The sequence below is a fragment of the Petromyzon marinus genome, chromosome 23 (genome assembly GCF_048934315.1).
Source record: "Petromyzon marinus isolate PM22_M1 ecotype Great Lakes invasive population chromosome 23, UKy_Petmar_22M1.pri1.0, whole genome shotgun sequence".
Lineage (NCBI taxonomy): Eukaryota > Metazoa > Chordata > Hyperoartia > Petromyzontiformes > Petromyzontidae > Petromyzon > Petromyzon marinus.
This window is the reverse complement of record NC_133689.1, coordinates 11445411-11462836: the sequence shown is the minus strand read 5'-3', so window position 1 is coordinate 11462836 and position 17426 is coordinate 11445411. Positions and strand designations below refer to the sequence as shown.

General features: G+C 49.4%; 1 protein-coding gene across 2 annotated transcripts in view; it reads right to left on the bottom strand.

Annotated features, from left to right (window-relative positions):
• The window catches only part of LOC103091813 (potassium voltage-gated channel subfamily KQT member 4), a 177191-nt gene that overhangs the window by 80910 nt on the left and 78855 nt on the right, over positions 1-17426 (bottom strand). For both annotated transcript variants that reach the window (XM_076069022.1, XM_076069021.1), the window contains exons 5-8: positions 16437-16565; positions 15194-15304; positions 13858-13953; positions 12684-12772 (exon numbers count right to left, since the gene is read on the bottom strand). In XM_076069022.1, coding sequence (XP_075925137.1) covers positions 12684-12772; positions 13858-13953; positions 15194-15304; positions 16437-16565 — 425 coding nt within the window. The remainder of the gene's footprint in view (positions 1-12683; positions 12773-13857; positions 13954-15193; positions 15305-16436; positions 16566-17426) is intronic.

Sequence of the window (17426 nt, the reverse complement as noted above, 5' to 3'; positions counted from 1 at the left end):
AGAGACAGCGACGTGGAGACAGAGACGTGGATACAGAGACGTGGACACAGAGACGTGGAGACAGAGACGTGGTGACAGAGACGTGAAGACAGAGACACGAAGACGGAGACGTGGACACAGAGACGAGGTGACAGAGACGTGGAGACAGAGACACGGAGACAGAGACGTGGAGACAGAGACACGGAGACAGAGACGTGGAGATAGAGACACGGAGACAGAGACGTGGACACAGAGACGTGGAGACAGAGACTTGGAGACATAGACGCGGAGACAGAGACGCGGAGACAGAGACGTGGAGACAGAGATGAGAAGACAGAGTCGCAGAGACAGAGACGCGGAGACAGAGACGTGGAGACAGAGACGTGGTGAGAGAGAGGAGGTGACAGAGACGAGGTGACAGAGACATAGAGACAGAGACGTGGAGACAGAGACGGGGAGACAGAGACGTGGACACAGAGACGCGGAGACGGAGACGTGGAGACAGACGGGGAGACAGAGACGTGGACACAGAGAAGCGGAGACAGATACGTGAAGACAGAGACGTGAAGACAGACGTGGAGACAGAGACTTGGAGACAGATGTGGAGACAGAGACGTGGAGACAGAGACGTGGAGACAGATACTTGAAGACAGAGACGCGGAGACAGATACGTGAACATAGAGACTTGAAGACAGAGACGTGAAGATAGAGACTTGAAGACAGAGACGTGGAGACAGAGACATGAAGACAGACATGGAGACAGAGACGTGTGGACAGAGACGTGAAGACAGACGTGGAGACAGAGACGTGGAGACAGATACGTGGAGACAGAGACGTGGAGACAGAGACGCGGAGATAGAGACTTGAAGACAGAGACGCGGAGACAGAGACATGGACACAGAGACGCGGAGACAGAGACGTGAAGACAGAGACGTGGACACAGAGATGTGGAGACATAGACATAGAGACAGAGACGTGGAGACAGAGACGTAGAGACAGAGACGTAGAGACAGAGACGTGGACACAGACACGTGGAGACAGAGACGTGGAAACAGACATGGAGACAGAGACGTGAAGACAGAGACATAGAGACAGAGACGTGGAGACAAAGACGTGGTGACAGAAACGTGGACACAGAGACGTGGAGACAGAGACGTGGAGACAGAGACGTGGTGACAGAAACGTGGAAACAGACGTGGAGACAGAGACGTGGAGACAGAGACGTGGAGACAGAGACGTGGTGACAGAGACGTGAAGACAGAGACATAGAGATAGAGACGTGGAGACAGAGACGTGGTGACAGAAACGTGGACATAGAGGTGGACACAGAGACGCGGAGGCAGAGACGTGAAGACAGGCGTGGAGACAGAGACTTGGAAACAGAGACGTGGACACAGAGACGTGTCGACAGAGACGTGAAGACAGAGACTTGGAGACAGAGACAAAGAGACAGAGACGTGAAGACAGAGACTTAGAGACAGAGACATAGAGACAGAGACGTGAAGACAGAGACTTGGAGACAGAGACATAGAGACAGAGACGTGGAGACAGAGACGCAGACACAGAGACGTGGAGACAGAGACGCGGAGACAGAGACAGAGACGTGGAGACAGAGATTTGAAGACAGAGACGTGGAGACAGAGACGTGGTGACAGAGACGTGGAGACAGAGACGTGGAGACATACTTGAAGACAGAGACGCGGAGACAGATACGTGAAGACAGAGACGTGGAGACAGAGACATGAAGACAGACATGGAGACAGAGACGTGTGGACAGAGACGTGAAGATAGACGTGGAGACAGAGACGTGGAGACAGATACGTGGAGACAGAGACGTGGAGACAGAGACGTGGAGATAGAGACTTGAAGACAGAGACGCGGAGACAGAGACATGGACACAGAGACGCGGAGACAGAGACGTGAAGACAGAGACGTGGACACAGAGACGTGGAGACATAGACATAGAGACAGAGACGTGGAGACAGAGACGTAGAGACAGAGACGTGGAGACAGAGACGCGTAGACAGAGAGCTGGACACAGACACGTGGAGACAGAGACGTGGAAACAGTCATGGAGACAGAGACGTGAAGACAGAGACATAGAGACAGAGACGTAGAGACAAAGACGTGGTGACAGAAACGTGGACACAGAGACGTGGAGACAGAGACGTGGAGACAGACGTGGAGACAGAGACATAGAGACAGAGACGCGGAGACAAAAACCTGGACACAGACACGTGGAGACAGAGACGTGGAAACAGACGTGGAGACAGAGACGTGAAGACAGAGACATAGAGACAGAGACGTGGAGACAAAGACGTGGTGACAGAAACGTGGACACAGAGACGTGGAGACAGAGACGTGGAGACAGAGACGCGGAGATAGAGACTTGAAAACAGAGACGCGGAGAAAGAGACATGGACACAGAGACGCGGAGACAGAGACGTGAAGACAGAGACGTGGACACAGAGACGTGGACACAGAGACGTGGAGACAGAGACATAGAGACAGAGACGTGGAGACGGAGACGTGGAGACAGAGACGTGGAGACAGAGACATAGAGACAGAGACGTGGAGACAAAGACGTGGTGACAGAAACGTGGACACAGAGACGTGGAGACAGAGACGTGGAGACAGAGACGTGGTGACAGAAACGTGGACACAGAGACGCGGACACAGAGATGCGGAGACAGAGACGCGGAGACAGAGACGTGAAGACAGAGACTTGGAGACAGAGACATAGAGACAGAGAAGTGAAGACAGAGACTTGGAGACAGAGACATAGAGACAGAGACGTGGAGACAGAGACGCAGACACAGAGACGTGGAGACAGAGACGCGGAGACAGAGACAGAGACGCGGAGACAGAGACTTGAAGGCAGAGACGTGGAGACAGAGACTTGAAGACAGAGACGTGGAGACAGAGGTGGAAACAGAGACGAGGTGACATAGAGACAGAGACGTGGAGACAGAGACATAGAGACAGAGACATAGAGACAGCGACGTGGAGACAGAGACGTGGATACAGAGACGTGGACACAGAGACGTGGAGACAGAGACGTGGTGACAGAGACGTGAAGACAGAGACACGAAGACGGAGACGTGGACACAGAGACGAGGTGACAGAGACGTGGAGACAGAGACACGGAGACAGAGACGTGGAGACAGAGACACGGAGACAGAGACGTGGAGATAGAGACACGGAGACAGAGACGTGGACACAGAGACGTGGAGACAGAGACTTGGAGACATAGACGCGGAGACAGAGACGCGGAGACAGAGACGTGGAGACAGAGATGAGAAGACAGAGTCGCAGAGACAGAGACGCGGAGACAGAGACGTGGAGACAGAGACGTGGTGAGAGAGAGGAGGTGACAGAGACGAGGTGACAGAGACATAGAGACAGAGACGTGGAGACAGAGACGGGGAGACAGAGACGTGGACACAGAGACGCGGAGACGGAGACGTGGAGACAGACGGGGAGACAGAGACGTGGACACAGAGAAGCGGAGACAGATACGTGAAGACAGAGACGTGAAGACAGACGTGGAGACAGAGACTTGGAGACAGATGTGGAGACAGAGACGTGGAGACAGAGACGTGGAGACAGATACTTGAAGACAGAGACGCGGAGACAGATACGTGAACATAGAGACTTGAAGACAGAGACGTGAAGATAGAGACTTGAAGACAGAGACGTGGAGACAGAGACATGAAGACAGACATGGAGACAGAGACGTGTGGACAGAGACGTGAAGACAGACGTGGAGACAGAGACGTGGAGACAGATACGTGGAGACAGAGACGTGGAGACAGAGACGCGGAGATAGAGACTTGAAGACAGAGACGCGGAGACAGAGACATGGACACAGAGACGCGGAGACAGAGACGTGAAGACAGAGACGTGGACACAGAGATGTGGAGACATAGACATAGAGACAGAGACGTGGAGACGGAGACGTGGAGACAGAGACGTAGAGACAGAGACGTGGACACAGACACGTGGAGACAGAGACGTGGAAACAGACATGGAGACAGAGACGTGAAGACAGAGACATAGAGACAGAGACGTGGAGACAAAGACGTGGTGACAGAAACGTGGACACAGAGACGTGGAGACAGAGACGTGGAGACAGAGACGTGGTGACAGAAACGTGGAAACAGACGTGGAGACAGAGACGTGGAGACAGAGACGTGGAGACAGAGACGTGGTGACAGAGACGTGAAGACAGAGACATAGAGATAGAGACGTGGAGACAGAGACGTGGTGACAGAAACGTGGACATAGAGGTGGACACAGAGACGCGGAGGCAGAGACGTGAAGACAGGCGTGGAGACAGAGACTTGGAAACAGAGACGTGGACACAGAGACGTGTCGACAGAGACGTGAAGACAGAGACTTGGAGACAGAGACAAAGAGACAGAGACGTGAAGACAGAGACTTAGAGACAGAGACATAGAGACAGAGACGTGGAGACAGAGACGCAGACACAGAGACGTGGAGACAGAGACGCGGAGACAGAGACAGAGACGCGGAGACAGAGATTTGAAGACAGAGACGTGGAGACAGAGACGTGGTGACAGAGACGTGGAGACAGAGACGTGGAGACATACTTGAAGACAGAGACGCGGAGACAGATACGTGAAGACAGAGACGTGGAGACAGAGACATGAAGACAGACATGGAGACAGAGACGTGTGGACAGAGACGTGAAGATAGACGTGGAGACAGAGACGTGGAGACAGATACGTGGAGACAGAGACGTGGAGACAGAGACGTGGAGATAGAGACTTGAAGACAGAGACGCGGAGACAGAGACATGGACACAGAGACGCGGAGACAGAGACGTGAAGACAGAGACGTGGACACAGAGACGTGGAGACATAGACATAGAGACAGAGACGTGGAGACAGAGACGTAGAGACAGAGACGTGGAGACAGAGACGCGTAGACAGAGAGCTGGACACAGACACGTGGAGACAGAGACGTGGAAACAGTCATGGAGACAGAGACGTGAAGACAGAGACATAGAGACAGAGACGTAGAGACAAAGACGTGGTGACAGAAACGTGGACACAGAGACGTGGAGACAGAGACGTGGAGACAGACGTGGAGACAGAGACATAGAGACAGAGACGCGGAGACAAAAACCTGGACACAGACACGTGGAGACAGAGACGTGGAAACAGACGTGGAGACAGAGACGTGAAGACAGAGACATAGAGACAGAGACGTGGAGACAAAGACGTGGTGACAGAAACGTGGACGCAGAGACGTGGAGACAGAGACGTGGAGACAGAGACGCGGAGATAGAGACTTGAAAACAGAGACGCGGAGAAAGAGACATGGACACAGAGACGCGGAGACAGAGACGTGAAGACAGAGACGTGGACACAGAGACGTGGACACAGAGACGTGGAGACAGAGACATAGAGACAGAGACGTGGAGACGGAGACGTGGAGACAGAGACGTGGAGACAGAGACATAGAGACAGAGACGCGGAGACAGAGACCTGGACACAGACACGTGGAGACAGAGACGTGGAAACAGACGTGGAGACAGAGACGTGAAGACAGAGACATAGAGACAGAGACGTGGAGACAAAGACGTGGTGACAGAAACGTGGACACAGAGACGTGGAGACAGAGACGTGGAGACAGAGACGTGGTGACAGAAACGTGGACACAGAGACGCGGACACAGAAACGCAGAGACAGAGACGCGGAGACAGAGACGTGAAGACAGAGACTTGGAGGCAGAGAGATAGAGACAGAGACGTGAAGACAGAGACTTGGAGACAGATACATAGGGACAGAGACGTGGAGACAGAGACGCAGACACAGAGACCTGGAGACAGAGATGCGGAGACAGAGACAGAGACGCGGAGACAGAGACTTGAAGACAGAGACGTGGAGACAGATACTTGAAGACAGAGACGTGGAGACAGAGGTGGACACAGAGACGAGGTGACAGAGACATAGAGACAGAGACGTGGAGACAGAGACATAGAGACAGAGACATAGAGACAGAGACATAGAGACAGCCACGTGGAGACAGAGACGTGGATACAGAGACGTGGACACAGAGACGTGGAGACAGAGACGTGGTGACAGAGACGTGAAGACAGAGACACGAAGACAGAGACACGAAGACGGAGACGTGGACACAGAGACGAGGTGACAGAGACGTGGAGACAGAGACACGGAGACAGAGACGTGGAGACAGAGACACGGAGACAGAGACGTGGAGACAGAGACACGGAGACAGAGACGTGGACACAGAGACGTGGAGACAGAGACTTGGAGACAGAGATGCGGAGACAGAGACGCGGAGACAGAGACGTGGAGACAGAGATGAGAAGACAGAGTCGCGGAGACAGAGACGCGGAGACAGAGACGTGGAGACAGAGACGTGGTGAGAGAGAGGAGGTGACAGAGACGAGGTGACAGAGACATAGAGACAGAGACGTGGAGACAGAGACGGGGAGACAGAGACGTGGACACAGAGACGCGGAGACGGAGACGTGGAGACAGACGGGGAGACAGAGACGTGGACACAGAGAAGCGGAGACAGATACGTGAAGACAGAGACGTGAAGACAGACGTGGAGACAGAGACGTGGAGACAGATGTGGAGACAGAGACGTGGAGACAGAGACGTGGAGACAGATACTTGAAGACAGAGACGCGGAGACAGATACGTGAAGATAGAGACTTGAAGACAGAGACGTGAAGATAGAGACTTGAAGACAGAGACGTGGAGACAGAGACATGAAGACAGACATGGAGACAGAGACGTGTGGACAGAGACGTGAAGACAGACGTGGAGACAGAGACGTGGAGACAGATACGTGGAGACAGAGACGTGGAGACAGAGACGCGGAGATAGAGACTTGAAGACAGAGACGCGGAGACAGAGACATGGACACAGAGACGCGGAGACAGAGACGTGAAGACAGAGACGTGGACACAGAGACGTGGAGACATAGACATAGAGACAGAGACGTGGAGACGGAGACGTGGAGACAGAGACGTAGAGACAGAGACGTGGACACAGACACGTGGAGACAGAGACGTGGAAACAGACATGGAGACAGAGACGTGAAGACAGAGACATAGAGACAGAGACGTGGAGACAAAGACGTGGTGACAGAAACGTGGACACAGAGACGTGGAGACAGAGACGTGGAGACAGAGACGTGGTGACAGAAACGTGGAAACAGACGTGGAGACAGAGACGTGGAGACAGAGACGTGGAGACAGAGACGTGGTGACAGAGACGTGAAGACAGAGACATAGAGATAGAGACGTGGAGACAGAGACGTGGTGACAGAAACGTGGACATAGAGGTGGACACAGAGACGCGGAGGCAGAGACGTGAAGACAGGCGTGGAGACAGAGACTTGGAAACAGAGACGTGGACACAGAGACGTGTCGACAGAGACGTGAAGACAGAGACTTGGAGACAGAGACATAGAGACAGAGACGTGAAGACAGAGACTTAGAGACAGAGACATAGAGACAGAGACGTGAAGACAGAGACTTGGAGACAGAGACATAGAGACAGAGACGTGGAGACAGAGACGCAGACACAGAGACGTGGAGACAGAGACGGGGAGACAGAGACAGAGACGCGGAGACAGAGATTTGAAGACAGAGACGTGAAGACAGAGACGTGGAGACAGACGTGGAGACAGAGACTTGAAGACAGAGACGTGGAGACAGAGACATAGAGACAGAGACGTGGAGATAGATAGAAACGTGGAGACAGAGACGCGGAGACAGAGACGTGGAGACAGAGACGTGGAGACAGACGCGGAGACAGAGACTAGGTGACAGAGACAGAGACGTGAAGACAGAGACGTGAAGACAGAGACATAGAGATAGAGACGTGAAGACAGAGACGTGGAGACAGAGACTTGAAGACAGAGACGTGGAGACAGAGACGTGGACACAGACGCGGACACAGACCTGGAGACAGAGACGTGGTGACATCTGTGTGTCATGCTCTATCTGGTGAGTGTGTGTAGTGTTCTATCTGGTGAGTGTCTGTGTGTCATGCACTATCTGGTGAGTGTCTGTGTGTCGTGCACTATCTGGTGAGTGTCTGTGTGTAGTGTTCTATCTGGTGAGTGTGTGTGTGTCGTGCACTATCTGGTGAGTGTCTGTGTGTCGTGCACTAACTGGTGAGTGTCTGTGTGTAGTGTTCTATCTGGTGAGTGTCTGTGTGTAGTGTTCTATCTGGTGAGTGTGTGTGTGTCGTGCACTATCTGGTGAGTGTCTGTGTGTCGTGCACTAACTGGTGAGTGTCTGTGTGTCGTGTTCTATCTGGTGAGTGTCTGTCTGTCGTGCACTAACTGGTGAGTGTCTGTGTGTCGTGCACTATCTGGTGAGTGTCTGTGTGTCGTGCTGTATTTGGTGAGTGTCTGTGTGTCGTGCTGTATCTGGTGAGTGTCTGTGTGTCATGTTCTATCTGGTGAGTGTCTGTGTGTCATGTTCTATCTGGTGAGTGTCTGTGTGTCATGTTCTATCTGGTGAGTGTCTGTGTGTCATGTTCTATCTGGTGAGTGTCTGTGTTTCGTGTTCTATCTGGTGAGTGTCTGTGTGTCGTGTTCTATCTGGTGAGTGTCTGTGTGTCATGTTCTATCTGGTGAGTGTCTGTGTGTCATGTTCTATCTGGTGAGTGTCTGTGTGTCATGTTCTATCTGGTGATTGTCTGTGTTTCGTGTTCTATCTGGTGAGTGTCTGTGTGTCGTGTTCTATCTGGTGAGTGTCTGTGTGTCGTGCACTATCTGGTGAGTGTCTGTGTGTCGTGTTCTATCTGGTGAGTGTCTGAGTGTCGTGCACTATCTGGTGAGTGTCTGTGTTTCGTGTTCTATTTGGTGAGTGTCTGTGTGTAGTGTTCTATCTGGTGAGTGTCTGTGTGTCATGCACTATCTGCTGAGTGTCTCTGTGTCGTGCACTATCTGGTTAGTGTCTGTGTGTCGTGCACTATCTGGTGAGTGTCTGTGTGTCGTGTTCTAACTGGTGAGTGTCTGTGTGTCGTGCACTATCTGGTGAGTGTCTGTGTTTCGTGTTCTATCTGGTGAGTGTCTGTGTGTCGTGCTGTATTTGGTGAGTGTCTGTGTGTAGTGTTCTATCTGGTGAGTGTCTGTGTGTCGTGCACTATCTGGTGAGTGTCTGTGTTTCGTGTTTTATCTGGTGAGTGTCTGTGTGTAGTGTTCTATCTGGTGAGTGTGTGTGTGTCGTGCACTAACTGGTGAGTGTCTGTGTGTCGTGTTCTATCTGGTGAGTGTCTGTGTGTCGTGTTCTATCTGGTGAGTGTCTGTGTGTCGTGTTCTAACTGGTGAGTGTCTGTGTGTCGTATTCTATCTGGTGAGTGTCTGTGTGTAGTGTTCTATCTGGTGAGTGTGTGTGTGTCGTGCACTAACTGGTGAGTGTCTGTGTGTCGTGTTCTATCTGGTGAGTGTCTGTGTGTCGTGTTCTATCTGGTGAGTGTCTGTGTGTCGTGTTCTATCTGGTGAGTGTGTGTCGTGTTCTAACTGGTGAGTGTCTGTGTGTCGTGCACTATCTGGTGAGTGTCTGTGTGTCGTGCTGTATCTGGTGAGTGTCTGTGTGTCGTGCACTATCTGGTGAGTGTCTGTGTGTCGTGTTCTATCTGGTGAGTGTGTGTCGTGTTCTAACTGGTGAGTGTCTGTGTGTCGTGCACTATCTGGTGAGTGTCTGTGTGTCGTGCTGTATCTGGTGAGTGTCTGTGTGTCGTGCACTATCTGTTGAGTGTCTGTGTGTAGTGTTCTATCTGGTGAGTGTCTGTGTGTCGTGCACTATCTGGTGAGTGTGTGTAGTGTTCTAACTGGTGAGTGTCTGTGTGTCGTGTTCTATCTGGTGAGTGTCTGTGTGTCGTGCTGTATCTGGTGAGTGTCTGTGTGTCGTGCTGTATCTGGTGAGTGACTGTGTGTCGTGCTGTATCTGGTGAGTGTCTGTGTGCCGTGCTGTATCTGGTGAGAGTGCACGACACACAGACAATCTGGTGAGTGTCTACCGCTGAGTAAGTAAACCTCCATACACGTCCACTCAAGGGGCCCTGGATTACTCCAAAAATAGGAGTGCATAAAATATAACTTAAAATAAAAATTCTGATAAAACAGCAATCTAATTAAGCATAACAAGACGATCAATCGCCCAATTCTCCCTTGTCTGCACCGCCCTTCTCGCATCTCTCGACTCGACCTGCGACAGCAGCTGCTCGGAAGAAGGCGGCACGTACGGAGAGGCACCAAGCGATGGCTGGCTCCTGTGGCCTCGACTGCCGCTGACCGTATCGCTCTGCCGAGTCACGTGGGGACGATGGGATTGGAATAGCTAACCTCCTTCTGGGACAGTCATCATTGATCCGGTGAGACGGCGAGTTTTCTCTACAGCTCTCTCATCTCACCGCATCTTTGTCTCTTGTATATACCCCTGTCTTGACATCACACGAGGATTAAAACAAAATTAAGGGGGGGATTCCCCGCACCCCCCCCCCCCAAATTAAGTTATGCGTAGGGCCACCGTGAGGCTAGCACCACCACTGCATCTGCTGCAGGAAGGAGCCTCTGAAGAAGTCACGGCCGTTGCGTTAAAATGATTCGACGTGGCCACCCGTGCACATCACTTGGAACAGGCAGCTCAAAAAGAGGTGCCTCCCCATACAGTAGAACGTCGAACGGGGGTTTCTCAAAATCCATCCATCACACCCTCTCCACGGCGCAGGTTTTTTCTTCCTCTTTACCAGAGACGACCTCATTTTAATTTGAAGGAAGAAACATTGGAGAATGTGGATCAGTGGTCTGCGGAATTGCTTTGAGGAGGAAATGGCATTTGAGAAGTCCCTGGTGAAACGCGAAGCTGAGGTAAAGTGAACGCACACTCATTATAATTATTGTTTTGAGAGAGAAAACAAGAATTAAGTACAGTAGACTCTTAAGCCTGGTTCGGTCAACCACACTCATGCACATATAAGCTAAGCTCGATTCAGTGTCTCCACATAATATAAATGAAAAAATTTTTAGTCTACCAGCCTAAAAGCTCTCCAGACCAATATTATCAAGCGGCAGACTTTTATTTCTTAAACAAATGCGATTTTATAATATTAGTCTCGAAAACCATTTGCCTGATGGACTAAAAGTAGTTTTTTGTATGTGGAGACACAAAACGTACTTATTCTTCTATTTATTTAACCATAGTGCTCCACAGCAAGGCGAAATGAGTTTGTGTACTTTCGTGCATGGATTAGTTTGAATGTGGCAAACCAGATGTCTGAATCTCACCCGGTTCTAACCTTGATTAAAGACTGTCGGACATTGAAATTCTTGAAAACTTTTCATTGACGGTTGTATTTAGGCATTAGTACTCTTTCTCTGTCAGGCAAGGGGAATAACTGCTTGGCATGACCGTGGTTCCACAATGGACGACACAAAATGGATGGCGCATAGTACACAACCACACCATGCTCAATCGCGTCAACGCAACAAAGAAACGAGCACCGCACAGCAGGGCAACGGCTCTACCTATATCGACGACCTGCGTGCGAGCGAAAGAACCTGTGGAGCTTGCTGTGTGGGAGCGGGGGCACAAGTGGGGTCAAATGTCAGAGGGCGAAGGGCATGTTCATGTCACCATTAGCCTCAGTGGGCTACATTTGAAAACAATAAGAGTTGCCAGCTCTGAAGCACAACAAACCGAGAAGCATGATAGATCATCTCACCGTACCAGATAAAGGAGTACTGCACGTAAATGCGTTGTCTTGAGTGTGGTGTATTGTTATGCAACCAACCAAGGTAGGGAATTTTAATGTCCCGGAAGACTTAAACATTTCCCATGACGGCCTACGAAAAAGAGGATGTTCCTGGGAAAACGAGGCCAGGTGGCAATCGCTGGAAACATTTGAGGCAGGAAGAGCATCTCCTTGCTTGCTCCAGGTTCCACAGGATTAATTTTTTAGTTTTCTCTCACGTTGTACTTCACAGGCTAAACGCCATCGATGTTTATCAGAGGATCCACGATTTCTCCCTGGTGACTGTATCACGTGTTGCAATTCAAGAATTGATTCCTCTTTAACATTGTGGTAAATATAAATCGGCCACCAGTGGCACAAAGGGTCAGATAGATCCAGCACATACGGTATATAAATAATAACCAAATTCAGAACTTCTAATTGCTAATCTTGAACAGATTAGCAATTAGAAAGCGGTAACTGGGGAGGCTAAAGTGGAGATGAAACAACGTGATCAGAACACTGGTGTCTACACTGGTATAAACTTTTTATTTTACCAGATAAGGCCCACTGTCGCTATATAGCTATTTTTCCGAAGCTACCTGGTTATCACAAATGATAGCTGAACGAAGTGGCTTATCATGTGAAAACCTATCGTAGCCAATTACTCTAAACGCATGTCTCTAAATGTGGAGGGACCCGGATAAAAATGCAGGCGATTACGGGTAGAACATGCAAACAATTAATGAATGAAGATAGTGGTTGTATTTATGATTTTAACAGCTTTGATGATGGTGGTGATCATGGTATTCCTGGGGATGATACTGCAGGACCTGTTGATTTGTTGTGATGATAGTGATGCTGGTGTCGGTTGATGATGGTGATTGTCACTGCTGGCTAAATGCCATCGTGCGGTGGCGACGATGTCCATTGAGTGAGGTCTCTGCATACCTGAGCGACGGGATGCAGTCGTAGTAGAACCTCCAGGTGGCGATGAGGTGGGGGCGGCTGGCGTCCGTCGAGTGGAGGCGCCACGCTGCCTGGGAGAGCAAAGGAATAGCCACATGATGAGATCACAGGCTCAATAGCCGTCTGCTGGCTCAAGTTTCTTCATACAGCTCTCACCCTCAATTCCCATGTTATGTCCATCCTTGCTCATTGCCGAAAGCATGGTTCCTCAACTATATTTACCAGTGAGCCACGTGACAGCATATGTAAGAGGTGCAAAAGAGTGGTTACGTAGAGTCATTATAATGCCAAACGCCATCACAACGTCTGTATATACGATCACTAACGTTTAGTAACCTTCATCTAAATTTATCTCCTAGCCTATTTTTCTTTCATCTCACTAATCTGTATCTCTCTTTGTTTCTGCGAGTCCATTTGTCTTGGCGGGCAATATCTCGGCGGCCATTTTTGTTTACATAGTTGTTGAACACAGGCCTAAAGCGTCCAAAACTTTCATGCACTGACCAATGTATTTTTTTTACATTCCATTAATCTACACTTTTTATCTTTAAAAATGTATCCACAGATCCAAATAAATGCACCGCAGTCATAAGCACTGCTTTATAACAGAGCATGCTCGCGTTGTGGGCAATAATCCTTTTTTAGCGGCCTTCACTCTGAAAAGATAGTTAACTGAAACAGTAGCCTCCTATAATCATTTTTATTACAAACATTGTCAATTGTAATAGTGGCGAGGTTTTTTAATGATTATTTTTTGTACTTGCAATCATATTTTGCATTTATATAGCATTGAAACGCGACTGCATAACAAGACGTTGCATAGAAACAGTGAGCATCTTTATATTTATAGACACAGTTAGCCTTAAGCTGAAGTAATAAAGCCGAGAGCCTGAATTTGAGCAGGGCAAGGACAACAGCACAGGCGACTGAGGTAAGAGAGTTCCAGATGCGTGAACAGCATAGGAAAATGAGCGAACACCACTACCAATGCAGTTCTTTGATTTTCCACCAAATGATCAAACTCTTTTTTGTTTTTGTCACAGATGCATTGTTGTGTCCTTCCAACTGTCGGCGCCTCTTTCCCCCACGTGACGGCATCCGCGTCTGTGTATGTGCAAGCACGCTCTCTTTGTCTGGCCGTATGGGCACCTCCTACCTGTATGAGCCCTGCAGCCGGGCTGCGTCTCTTCTCAAAGTGTTTCTGCCGATGCTGCTCTTGCACCTTGAGGGCAAATCCTGAGCCCAGGATTCCCTTGGGGTTGATGGGGAATCGATGAACATTTGAACAGGGGACCAGGGAAAGGCAGAGAGATAGGGGATGGTTAGATTGCGCATTGGTGGGCAAATTCTCAGAGCCACCCTTAGACAGTAGTCCCTCAGTTAATGTTTTTAATTTGTTGCTCGAAAACCTACTGCTAACCGAAATAACCGTGAATCTAAATTCACTTATAAGTTGAAAAATAATATTTAAGAGAATGTTTTCACTGCCAAAGCAATGCAAACAAAGTAAATCGAGGTCTAAATGCTCATAAATGGCCGTAGCTGATTGTCTGAGGGCACGGCTCAGCCCCACTTAACGACTGCTCGGATTGGCCCAAATTGCTGCCCGCGTGCATTGCGTAAGCATACCGTTACTCAGAATGTTAACGTTAAGTCGAGACTATGGGGTCCTTTGGGAGGCGAAACGTTAACATGAAAAAACCCTTAACCGATGTCACTGTTAACTGCGGGATTACTGTACAGTCCACTCAAGATTATCCGTGGGTGAATTATCCGGGTTGCGGATTCGCCGTGCTTGCAAGGAAAATCAATGCAATATCTTCATGTGCACTCTTATTTAGTTAGCTGCTCTCCACGAACCGCAGGTCAGCAGACTCAGTGGCCACGTGTTTGTAAACATGTGGGAAAGTCAATTGAAAAATGTAAAACACGTGACACATTCTTGAGACATTACCTCTCGTTCCAAACTATCCTTCCATCTCACCCGCATGCTCCCTCTACTCCTCTTTCCTGTATCGGGGTAGCATCTCCATAGCAATTCCAACAGATGTGTGTGTAGTCTATGGATCCCTGTGTAGCTTTGTAGATCTGTGTGAGTCTATGGGTCTCTATATGAGTTTGTGGGTCTATGTGCGAGTCTGTAGGTCTACATATACCTTCTAATTGCATCTTTGTCCTCCTCTCAACACTTACCAAACCATCTAAGTCTCATATCGAATACCTTCAAAAACATGAGTAACCCCCCGCTAAAGTTCCACTTCACTCTATCTCCTTTCCACTACTAATATTCCCAACATCCGTCTCAACATTCTCATCTCCGCTCTGTGATGCTCACTTTCCTCTATCTTCCACCGCGTCCACATCTCTGAACTAGTATGGCAGCGCCACCCGTGCATTGCGGTGGCTATACAAATGCAAGTTGTTGTCATTCTCATCAACAGTGTGGATGGTTGGCAAGCGCAGCGTGCGGCATGCATCTGGGGCCCCCGTACAGCTGGCAGGGCGAAGAAGGATATCCCGAGCAGCGCGAAGCTGGCCGCCATGAGCCGCCCCACCCACGTCACCGGGCACTTGTCCCCGTAGCCGATGGTGGTGAGCGTGATCTATGCAGGAGCCATTCACATTGCACGCAGGCATGGCCCACACACACACACACAGATGTGACCGACAGCTATGTAATCAGAAAAAAACTATAAACTTTTGTTTTTATCTTACACTGGTAAAGCCGACTGAGCTATCTAAATAGCTCTATTTCAGAGACGCAACCTGGCCACAAATGATATTTCAACGAAGTTGCCTGTCATATGGAAATGTAAAGCAGCCAAATGCTCTGAACGCATGTTTCTAAATGTGGAGGGAAAAACGGGAGGACCCAGATAAAAATCCACACGACCACTGGGAGAACATGCAAACTCCAAATATACAGGCGTCAGGGTCGGGATCGAACCCACGATCTCCTGTATACCAGGCGACGTAGTGAACATCGCACCACCGTGACGCCCACAAACACACACACGCATTGAGGTCCTTTGGTCCAGGGGTGGGTAATCTTTATATTATGGAGGGTCGGATAGGTATCTTGAATACCTTTAGCAAGGACATGTATTAACACGCCGCTTTTGTCGCATCTGTTACTGCTGCAGGCCCCTTGCGGTGACATAAATGACCGAGTGCACTAATATTCTAAACTCCGTATTACCAGATAAACAATATTCCCCTCTAGTACCTCATTAATGCAGCTAACATCCTTGTAATGATGGATGAATATAATTTGTGGGCAGTTTTAATGTAGTGGGTGAGATGTGGCTGCTGGCCGTGTGATATGAAGCCGTGGGGCGTATACTCAGCCTGCAGACCTTAGGCTCCCCACCACTGCTTTAACTTTACAAACACACGTGGCACACGTATGTAGGATTCAGGAGGACAAGCTTCCACGACAGACCACGAGGATGTAGACCAACAGCCAACATTGGTCACAAATATCTGAAGGAGTCTTGGGCCTCCCCTAAATCGACTCAGCCTTAAAATGAGTACCTAGCGCAGTTGGTAACGTCGGCGTTTGGGAGACATGCGGCCGGGCGTGGTGCCATTCACCGACCCCCCTCGTGCTCTGTCCCGACCTTCATATTGGTGTTCCCTGACGGAACTTTCCCCGACAGCCTGTTGAAGGCTTCATGGGGGATCTCTGAATTTGCCTTCGCAGCCACCTCCACACAGATCGGTTCCTCATCTCACCGTGCCCCACCAGAGTGCGTCGGCGTAGGTGCCGAACTCCTTCTGGTTCTCGTCCTTCTCGGCCAGATAGACGAGGAACGAGGAGAACACCAGCACCAGGAAGCCGATGTACCAAGCCGTGATCAGCTCCTGCACCACCACCAGGCACAGCCATAAGGGCCGTGTGACTTCATGTGCCCAGCTTCTTCAGTAACGAAATTCAATTACTGAAGAGGCTCTGAGCACGTGGAGCAAAAACATCGGGCATCGTGTCGAACAACACTCATGCATGTATGTTGAACTTCTTTTGCACCGTACGTAGCCAACCGTGCTAATCGGTACAACCCAACAGACAGCAGACAGCTGTATGGTACAACCTGTGCAGTAGCGTCACATTACATATTCAAAACACAGTCGGCTCTCAATTATCCGGCGTAATGTTGGGAATATATGGCTTGCATAAAACAAGCACACGTATAAATACAAAACTGATGCAAACTAGGTTTTGAAAGTATGTTTACTGCTTTCTTATATTCTTTGGTTCTTTCGGTAAAGTCACGTAGATAGAAAAATAATTTTAAAAAAGAAAGTAAATAAAAATAACAAAAATGTTTTATAAAAATGAAAGAAAAATAATAAAAACAAAAAAACACTAATGTAAACTGTAGCCTGGTTCTTAATCGGGGTGAGTGTACTGGCAATCTATATAATTTTCTTATATAGAATGTTTTCAGTATTTATCAGATAATCGAGAGGATCTGTGTATTCTGCTTCACCTGCCACCCAGCAGAATGTTTTTGTTCAGTGATTTGTTTACTGGTCCTATACTTTGCACTCCTATCGTGTTTTTGCTGTGTTGTTGTAACTTTCTGACCCGCCCCTACTGGACATCTATCAGTATAAATAGTGATTCTGATTATTTTGACTGAAGCAGAGTCATTGTTTAACTTCCACTCGTTTACCCAGGAAAACCTCACCGAGTTTAATGACTCTTTTGGGCGCTACGGTGGC